This window comes from Prosopis cineraria, unplaced genomic scaffold (genome assembly GCF_029017545.1).
Source record: "Prosopis cineraria cultivar Desert tree isolate PC_DT_omini unplaced genomic scaffold, ASM2901754v1 PC8, whole genome shotgun sequence".
NCBI lineage: Eukaryota > Viridiplantae > Streptophyta > Magnoliopsida > Fabales > Fabaceae > Prosopis > Prosopis cineraria.
Window position 1 is genome coordinate 7,499,712 of NW_026555339.1, and position 10,198 is coordinate 7,509,909.

At 36.4% G+C, this 10,198-nt stretch overlaps 2 protein-coding genes across 4 annotated transcripts; one reads left to right on the forward strand and one right to left on the reverse strand.

Moving 5' to 3' along the window:
* The first annotated feature begins 240 nt into the window (after positions 1-240).
* LOC129318911 (condensin complex subunit 2-like) lies at positions 241-10,198 on the forward strand. 3 transcript variants are annotated; one of them, XM_054963914.1, is made up of 13 exons: positions 241-534; positions 1,825-1,926; positions 2,013-2,130; positions 4,916-4,995; positions 5,064-5,124; positions 5,200-5,400; positions 5,505-5,788; positions 5,978-6,131; positions 6,225-6,481; positions 6,744-6,774; positions 7,719-7,855; positions 8,256-8,366; positions 9,588-10,198. In XM_054963914.1, exons 1-13 carry the CDS (start codon positions 271-273, stop codon positions 9,777-9,779), a joined length of 1,992 nt encoding a protein of 663 aa, XP_054819889.1. In that variant the 5' UTR covers positions 241-270; the 3' UTR covers positions 9,780-10,198. The 3 variants fall into 3 exon arrangements, with proteins under 3 accessions (XP_054819889.1, XP_054819888.1, XP_054819890.1); XM_054963913.1 differs by having other exon boundaries at positions 5,064-5,400; XM_054963915.1 differs by lacking the exons at positions 8,256-8,366; positions 9,588-10,198 and adding an exon at positions 7,474-7,580 and having other exon boundaries at positions 5,064-5,400; positions 7,719-7,845.
* Positions 2,266-4,078, reverse strand: LOC129318912 (protein APEM9-like). The gene has a single exon (XM_054963916.1). It carries the CDS (start codon positions 3,656-3,658, stop codon positions 2,579-2,581), a length of 1,080 nt encoding a protein of 359 aa, XP_054819891.1. The 5' UTR covers positions 3,659-4,078; the 3' UTR covers positions 2,266-2,578.

The window sequence follows — 10,198 nt, forward strand, 5'->3', positions numbered from 1 at the left end:
ATAACCAGTACTACTGCTAATATTAGAATCTTTTTTCTCGAGAGGTAATATTTGAATCTTTTGACACTAAACTAAAATTTAACTATTTTCTGTTTTTCCGACTTGTAAAAAAATTAACAATTTCCGATTGACTTTTAATGTCTTAATTAACATTAACAATTGTGATAATTAAAAATAAAAACGCAGAACCACTGGTCATGACGATCATACTTACTCGGCACGCTACAACGCTCACTTGATTCAAAATTTCCCTCGTCTCTTGAGATTGTCATGACCGGCGGAGCGGCAGCTCCTTTACCATCAACGGCGCCGAGGCATCGAAGAGCTCTAATGGCCAACAGGTTTCAGTCACCGACGACTCCCTTCTTCTTGGGCTCCAACGACGACCAATTCGAACGCGCTCAATCCCGCGCTGCTCGTGCCACTTCCATCCGTTGCAAAGTCGCCGCTACGCCGCCTCCAGCCGATCCCGGTCTTAGCAACGACCAGATCGTTGAGTTGTTCAGCAATTGCATAAAGCTTGCCTGTGAAAATGTCAGTTCACTCTTCTCTAGCTTGCAATGGTTTCTATTTCTTTTTCTTGCCGATCACGAAAAAGTGCGTCAGATTTTTCCTCTATTATTTCTGCGCGGATTCGCGCTGGAATGCACGCCTCAGCAGTCAGTACTTTATGTTTTTCTTATGCATTACAATGTAGAAATACATGCACCTTCGATGTCACTGCCTTTTTTGGGCCTCCGAACAAGGTATCAGCGTTTCAGGGAAGCACACATTCATAAGCTTTTCGGTTTTTTTTTTTTTACTGCTTTCGTTATATTACAAGCAACCAAGCATTATTAAGCATTCGGTTCTTTGGTAGACAGCTTTCTATAATCGTAGCTCTTGCAAATTTTCATTATTTTCGCTTACATGCATGATTTGGCGCAACTCTCTGAAGCTTCATTTATGATAATCTACTGATTACTGTGTATTGATTCGATGAGCTTAGCCATCCATTTCTTATGACGTATAATGGATGCTTAATGTATGAGTTCCGAACCAAAATATTGAATGTAGATGATTGATTTTGTAATCCAATATAAAAAAAGCATAAATTATCAATTTATAATGGCGAGGGTGGACGCTGTTAGTTGAGTTGATTGGCCATCGGTTTTGGACTTGTTCTACTGTAAGCTGAGAGGCTAATGAATGGGTTCAAACTCAAACATAAGCTCTCTTGCTACTGCATAAATCATAAGTTTATCACAATGGAGAATCAAATAAGGAATCATGCACCTCGGACCAAATCATCTATATCAGAAACTATTTTCACTTATGGGCTGGTTTAAGGATTCCCATGTATTGTGTTGTCGTGCATGTATAAGTCACTAAATTGAGTTGGCGTGGTCAAAGTCTGGATCTGTGGGATGCATATCTATATTTTCGAACATTGATTGATGATTGATGTTAGATGGTAAGATATGGAAATAATTGACTGAAAGCTAAAGTAAAATGTCAAAATATCCCCCCGCCCCTCTTTTGAAAGGAAAAACGACAAAATATGTTTAATAATGGAGATTTGAAATAACTCAGTTTCAGAGAGATCGAGATCGAAAAGGAATTAACAAATGAAGTATAGTATTTAGAAAATAATGATTCGACCGGTTAGTAATTGTCTCGAACCTGAAGTTTATAATAATTTTGACACCACACCTTTCTTTACCAGTTTGATAATAGCGTGCATCTGAAACTCTGCTTTCGTATACAACTACCAGCCGAAAATTTTCAGCTTAAACTGTAAACATTTTCATCTAATAGCATTGTGTTCTTTTTGCCCCCTAATAGAAAATAACTCAGAAGAACAGTTGGCAGCTGAAGCTCATAGATCATCTCAACGAGGTTGTCAAAGTCGACGCAGAAAATGATGCTGAGACTAACTTCCAAAAGGTCTGGGGTCAATCTTTCAAGGAGAATAATGAAAATTTGATTTTGTTTTTGTGGGTAATGATTTGCCTTTGATACGGAATTGGCAGGCAAGCTGCACACTAGAGGCAGGGGTGAAAATATACTCGGCAAGGGTGGACGCTGTGCATTCAGAGGCATATAAAGTCCTCACTAGAATGAAGCAAACTGGTGCAGAATATGAACAAGGTTCATCCCTTGCTTACTTATTTGGTTTTGTGACTATCATTAATGTGGGTTAACAGTCATTTCTTACCCTTCATTGTGAATGTAGATTACTTAAAATTCTGATTTGAAAATTATTTCCATGAGTACTAATCAAGATATTAAATTATAGAATATTTATTTATATGGTGTAGAGTTGACTAAACTTTATTGTGTACATAACCCCAAATGTTGGGAATTAGAACCTGTGATAGTCGTAAGTCATATAACCCTTCAAGTCAACTATTTTAAGTACTATTCTAGACAACTCTGAGAAAAGCAGAGCAGAAGACATTTTGCTAAATTGCTTCCATTGTGGCGCTGGTGAGTAGTAAAAGTGAAGCCAAAATAAAAAAAAATGTAGTTTTCCAAGAACCACAAGGCTATTCAAGAACTCAATCCAGGAATTCCAAATGAATGACCAATTGTTCCATCACTGACCTCCGCGTGTAGCAGCAGGAAGAGGTTGAACACCAGCTAGAGGGTTTAGCTGATACGAAAATGCAAGCTGCCACATATCTACCAATGCCCTCTTCACGGCAACCAATTGTCTTTTAATAATCCCTTTTACACTAGCTTGCTTCTTCCTGAAAACATAACATATGAGCAAGATCAAACAACCGAGCATTATCTTCCCCTTAGATATGACAAACTGAGCATTGCCAAGCTTCAAATTGATAGAACGGAAGCACCAGAAACATGGTTCTATTCGTTCAGACAATTTTAGAATCACTTCTTTTGATCTAAACTTTTTATTTTCTGGATGTTTGCCTTTCAAGGCTTTGGACAAGCCTTCAGATGACTGTAGTTCTGCCGGAGAACAAGCTTCGTTATTATTTGCTGGAGATTGTGAAAGGGAAATCTGGGACATGTCGGTAGATTTAGAGGAATGCATGGAGTGTAGCCTCCTCAAAATTCCCTGTCGTTTTCCTTCAGGTAATGAAGCTTTCTCAACCCACGAAATAGCAAGATCTACATCATTTAGAACTGTCGCAAGAAGTGTGACAGCATAGAACTCAACAATTTCCACATACTTATCAATTCCTAGAACAATTTGTACATTACATCCGGTTTCACGCTCTAAATTTTCTTCTGCAACGACAGTGCAGTATTGTTCACCCTCAAGAATCCATCCATCAAGAAACTCTTCAATGAGTTCTCGAACAGCCAAAGGAGAACCGTCCGCGATTTGGAGACAAACCCCAGTAAGAAGAACTTGAGCAGGAATGAACTTTGCCGACATAAAACATAGCTTGAGTTGATTCAGAATTTCTGATGTCCTGCCAAGTTCCTTTAATGACTGAACCAGCACCATACCAGTTGATTCCAACATATCAAACATTTGAGCAGCTTCTTCTTCGGTTGCCACGCCTCTACCATTTTCACGCAAACGCTTCAAGATAGATGAAGATAATGACGCGGCTCCTTCGAACATGGAGCAAACAAGGTAGCTCTCCGCAAGTTCTATCTCTTTCCATATTTCAGAAGTTGTCGTAGCAGTAAAAATTACCATCTTCTCCAATTGAGGTAATGATTTAGGGTTTGGTTTGACGAAAATCGGCCAAGGATAAGGAAACAGGCTTCAGCTTCTCTTTCACTCTTGTCTGGCTTGTCGTTTCCTTCACTTTGCACTAATTTGGCAGAGAATTCTCCATCGACTGCGCAAGGAATGACGAAAAAGGTAATTACCTCCCGGTGGAAGCTCTTCGAGGTGCAGCCTGGAAAGTAGATTGAAATTTTCGAACTCGTCAATTCTTTCTCTCTTCCGTGGACGACGTACTCTTCATCCCGTCAGGTTTCGGGGCTCGGATAGGTTTTTGGCTTCTGACCTGCTTCTCAAAGCCATTCCAACATCGATGCTTCTCCAACGCTTCGGGCGACAATGCGTTCGGATCAGGGGCGGAGCCAGACTCTCTATGAGTGGCCAAATTATAAAATTTATATACATACATACATACATATATGTATGTATAGGAGATTATTTCTTAATTTTTGTATTACACAAGATAAATAATTTTATTAAATTACTTTTACAATCTGAAAAAAATTACAAGTTAATAATTATTTATGAGCACACAACATTGAATTTTTTTTTTCAAAAATGAAGGGGAATGACATGGTTAATAACTTAATATATTAATTTTAAGAAAATATAAATGGACAAAATTTATATATTTTAAATTAATATACTTAATACTTAATATAAACCTTAAATATTTTAAAATCTTCCCCCCTCCCCTCCCCTCCACTTTTTCAAACCGAACAAGGGGGAGAGGAGCACCTCCCCTCCCTTCCCCCCAACTAAATAATCTTAGGCTTTTTATGGACAAAGGGACTTTCTTTTTTTGGACATTCAATTCACGTCTGTATCCGATAAAAATTTTATGTTAACTTGATAAGCCAAAACATTGTTCTAGTCCTTGTAGATGCTCCTAGCTGATTAGCATATCCTATAATTAAGTGCTTTTATGTCGATATAAACTGGGGATTATTAATGTTTCCCTTGCTGTGAACAAATGGATGGGAGGATTAATTCACTTCGTGCTTTCCTTTTAAACATGGCGGTTGTTCCTTTGGTTGGTTTTCTGGCACTATCCTGATTATTTCTGTTGTATGCAAATCCTTCTATCTCAAGAGGGTAACAAGTAGTCACAACTTAGTGTATAGTTTTCTAATTTCTTATCAGAACTTTAACCTTTTCCTTCATGACTTACATTTGAAGCTGTTGAGTTTGATTTTAGAATCACTTCAATGTTCTTTTTTCTACCAGATATAACTACTGAGGTGGATCACATCAATGGCAGTAAAGGCAAGTGCCACTCACAGCCTGGGTCAGACTCGGACAAGAAGGTGCATTCAATTTTTATGGTTCATACACTCAGACTACTATATAAAACTTATAAACGTGGTTGTTGCAGCTATCACCGTTGGCCACTCTGGAATCTTCTTTTGAACCTCTTAATGTTAAGAAGTTTGACGGTAATTTTATATATATTATTTCTCACACTTTCCAATTTTATTGTAACATTTCGTACTTTATATCTTTCATCCCAGTGGCCTTTATGGTGGATCCTCTGTATCATCAGACCTCTTTATTATTTGATGAGGGTGAAGTCAAGGGCCTCTTACTGAACAACCTTGGAATATATGGAGGATGCTGTGTACTGTTTGATTCATTCGATGTACCGGGGAAATACAAATCATATTTAAACCATATTGATACTTCAGAAAAAATTGATCTTTCCTTTGCTGAAGGTGTATGCTAGGAAAAATCTTGCTTCATATATTTTACAACCTATGTTTTTCTCCCAATTTCTTTCATAATCACTAACTCCCTTCCAATTATGGTCCTCTGATAGAGTCAATTGAGCAGATGGTGATGAAGATGGCAACAACTACCAATATATCTCCCACTCTTGAGGATATTTTTAGGCAATTAGATGAGTACAATCATAGGTCATTGTCAACAGATAATTTGAGTCAAGCACCAGAACAAAGAGCTGATGCATTTAGTGCCAAGGATCCTAATTTTGATAGTGGTATACTTGGAAACCATTATGCAAACCTTGATGATTTAGATGAGACAGCTGCTGTAAATGAGAGGTCTAGTTCTTTGGATTCTAATTTTCAAGGATTTCTGGAGGTATGTTTTGCATGATGACATCTTTTATTGGATTTTTTTTTTTGGCCATATATTTTACTGGATAGTTGATCAGCACATTAATACGTTACTTATGAGTCACATGTTTTCATCCTTTACTGTTCTCTTTTCTCTCACAAGGTTTTGCTAAATATTTGATAAGGTCTCTAAATAAGTCTTTTGTTTGTATAGGATAATGACAGCTGTGCATTTTACAGAGCAAATATGGATGGTAGCCATGAGCCAGTTCCTATGTTTTTATTACAGGTATTGGGAAATACTTCTAAACAGAACGCTTGGGCAGGTCCTGATCACTGGAAGTATTGGAAGTATTGGAGGTTTAAGTGTATGTAATGTGCAGCATTGACTATAACAGTTTGTTTGCATTACTGGTAATTGGTTATTATAGATTTTGCAGTCTTACACCTCTATATTGTAGCTCCAGAGGATGATCCTGGTTCAGAATGTGAACCAAACCTTACCACTAAGAAATCAAGGAACAAAAGTACTGTAGATATTGATATTGAATTTATGGAATTTTTGGACAAAGAGATGCCTGATATTTTTTCTCCACCACAAAATCCCAAGTCTACATTGCTGGCTGCAAACCGAAAACCACCTGATAACAAACTTCAAGAAGATTGCCATTATCAACCTCAGGATATTGTCAGGCAGTTTCTTCATCCAATTGTCGTGGTGAGTAGCTTTCTAGATGACAAGAATTATATGATTGTAAAATGTTTCTGTTTTGTACTTGTAGGAGGAATCTTTCTCTCTACTTTTTATATTTATTGTTTTGGCTGAATAAAAGTTTCTGTCCAGAAGGGAAAAAGTTATTTTAGTCTGTAGTTACGGGATTCATGATGCTTTATCGCGTGCACTTCGTTCATATGAAAGTTATATTAAGTTGGGCTGTTGTCTATGCAGTTAATGACAAATTCTTGTTTGTCTTTTCTAGTTTTCTGGGAAGAGAAGAAAAAAACCATCAGGTATAATTTTCCATCTCGCAACTAACAATAATGGGACACCTTTGTAGTAATATGTTTGTTTCCATGATATGTCTATATCATAGGTTATTGATAAGAGACTGTCACCTCAGCAGCCTCTAAAGAGACTTATTCTAGATGACAAAAACGTGTTAGGATTCATGAAATGTCTCAGGAAGTTATTAACTGATTTTTGCTTTGTATATTACACGTCTTAACATCTTACAATTATGTCTTAGTTATGTCTTTGCCTGTAGTCCACTTCGTTACATGTTTGCTTTATTATAGCACTCTGTGCATGTATGTCGTGTTTTAGTTAGTTATTCTGGTCTCTGTCTGATGTCCTTGCTACAAGTATGATATGCTGGCTGTAAGGAGAACTATGAATAAATAAATATACTTGTTTCTTTCGAAGATTCTCCACCTTACTGCTAAAGAGTATTGTTTTTTAGATTCTGGCACTATCCTTTGGCAGATCCCCCCAAATTTCCTTTCACATTACCATGTCTATATCAGTTATGCATGTATTTCCTACTTCAAGGGAATCGGATTGGGATTCATTTTCATTCTCCCGCGCCTTGGTGGTATCTTTGATTCCATGATATGCCAAGATCATATGTTATGCATACATTTCCTTCTTCCAGATTCTGTATTTTGCATTGACAATTGATCAGGGACCTGACCTCCGATCCGTTCTTTTAGGAAGTCCAGATAACAAAAAAAGGCTCAAATGTTGGCTTGCTAATTTCCAATTTCAACATTGTGATCCAACTTTCCTGTTTCTCATATAGTAAGGCATAATGACAGGGGTAGTGGTTCTTCACGTTCCTATGGTTTTATACGATTCGTTGTCTTTGCAATGCAAGTTAGAACATACTTTTTCCCATCCGATTGGCTGCAGATAGAATATAACATACTTATGGTATGGCCATTATTATTTGTTTCAGTTGAAAACTTTTGGCGACAGAACAGTAGTCTAGGGCCGCCTTGGGAACATCAAAGTGTCTCTGCTGATCATTATGATGACATACATGTTTATAGTGATGGTGAAGTCAATGACAGATTCATCTCCCAGCCATGCCAGGTTTTTCTTCTTCTTTTTTATTAATCCCATTTATTTTCTCGAGTTTTTATGCTTAGCCGCATGTGAGTCAGTCCGCCAGTGTGAATGGTTATGAAACTGATTTTTTTCCCATATTATGTTTTAAAAAACAAAAATCATTCATTGGTCACTGGAGGAACGTCTTTGGAGTTTGAAATTTTGACTGGTTGTGAAATGACATATTGATTTTTTTCTCTTCAAGGAAGGTTTTGATTTCATACAAATGGCGGCTTTGGATATTATCCACTTGTCTTCTAGTTGAGAAACTTGGGCAACATATAATTTATGCTAACCTTTTCACTTACTATCTTTTCACCATTTGTTTTGCTTTCTTAATTTCCATCTCATTTTGTTGCTCACATCCATGGATTGCATTCTTCAGGTAAAAGAAACTGAGATTCAATATGAGAAAACTACTAAACAAGTTGACGTACATGCTTTGAAGGAATCTCTTTGGCATCACATGCAAGATTCCAGAGAAAGCACTGAGTCGGTAATATCCTTCAGCAATCTACTTTCTGTTTCCTCTTATCTAGTTCTGTTGGTCTTGTATCTGCCACGTTTTCATTGAGACTTAGTTATGTTCTTCCTAAATTTTGTAATGCCCGGCCCTCAAAACTACGCCTTTGGTGGGATATGCTCAGGATTTAAAATATGTTTCTTGTGGTGTGTGTATTTATTTTTATATTGGGGTAGGAACCCATATTCTAACATCAAAGACAAAGACTAAGGTCATGTTTGCTTACTGGAATAAAATGACATGGAATGGGTTGAAAAAATAAAGACAAAAATGAACTAAATCACACTTCTACCCATAATAAGTATGATAAAACTTATTAATATATACTATAAATATGAGAATCCTCATACCCTTAAAAAATTTCATGAATTATGATTTCCAACTTCATGAATTAAATTACTACTCTTCCTTATGAATGTGCTCACCTATCCCCCTTGATCATCTTATTTTTATCTATATTTTTACAATCCATTATATTTTATTAAGCAAACATGACCTAAACAGCTTCTTAGGATATGTTTAATTGTTATAAATTCAATTTTAACATTCATTTGTAAATACAGATGAATATATTTATTTTTTTAAGAAAAAATTTTATGTTGTCTAGTTACATACATACAGTTGATGTGTGTTGTGATAGCATTTATATTATCTTTAGAAGTGTTTAAGAATGATTAAATTGTGGCATCAACATAGTGCTATTCCATGAAGTGTTGCAGCAATGGCCTATATTGGTACCTTTATATTATTATATATGTTGGCTATGAAAACTGAAATAACTTGACTTTGTGAGAGGGCATTACGTTGGTAAAGTAATATTAATGGTGTTTTAAAGAAATCTTCTTCTGTGCTGAACATCAAAAGTAAGGGAATGTTTGTAAGTTGGGAGCTGTAGCATGAGAAGAAAAGGAAACAGAGTGCCTGAAAGCCGATACGCTGATTGAACACATCAAAGAAAAAGAACCAAGATATGAGTTTGTTTTCAGTTCACTAATATTTTGTTGGAAATTATTTTTCTCAAGTTATTACCGTTGTAATTTATGGATATGAAGAGTTATCTTATATATGGACATTAACTGCTACAGGACGTTGTATATTTTTAAAAGTGTTGAACATTTTCTGCCCTTTTTCATTACCAACACCATGGACGTGAAAGCTCATTTCTCATTCCAAGTTATTTTTTCTTGTTTACAGGTACACGATGGTGCTGTATCTTTCAAGTGTCTGTTGGCCTCGGTTCCAATCGATTGTTCTGCTGCTGTAGAAGCAGGGGATATCTCTCCTCACATGTGCTTCATCTGCCTTCTTCATTTGGCCAATGAACATGGCTTAGTCATCAATGACTGCCCTGATCTGGATGATCTCATCATAGGTTTTCTGTCTTAAATATACATACCATAGTTCTTTATCTTAGCGCCGTTTTGAAAAGTGTGCCGTTACATACCTGCAGGTACTTGGCTTTCAGTTTAAGCTTTTTAGGTAGATGTAAATGAGTTGGATGCATATAGTTAAGATTTTTTGTACCGAAAGTTCTGGTCTGAGGCCAGTTATATGGGTTGAATATATTCTACTGGATTGTATGTTGTTTATATAATGTGGATTATTGCATGTTGCAGTAAATTTTGACTTTGTTACGTATTTATGTCTGATAAATATGCCACTTTTGCCATGTAAGTATCCTTTAAGCATACTCTTCATTTCATTTATATCTATCAGGATGGAAGTGCCGTATGCTTAATTTTCTGTAGGGTACAGAATATACTTTTTTTTTTTTTTTAATTTTGTCCCTAACCTTGTCCTTCTTC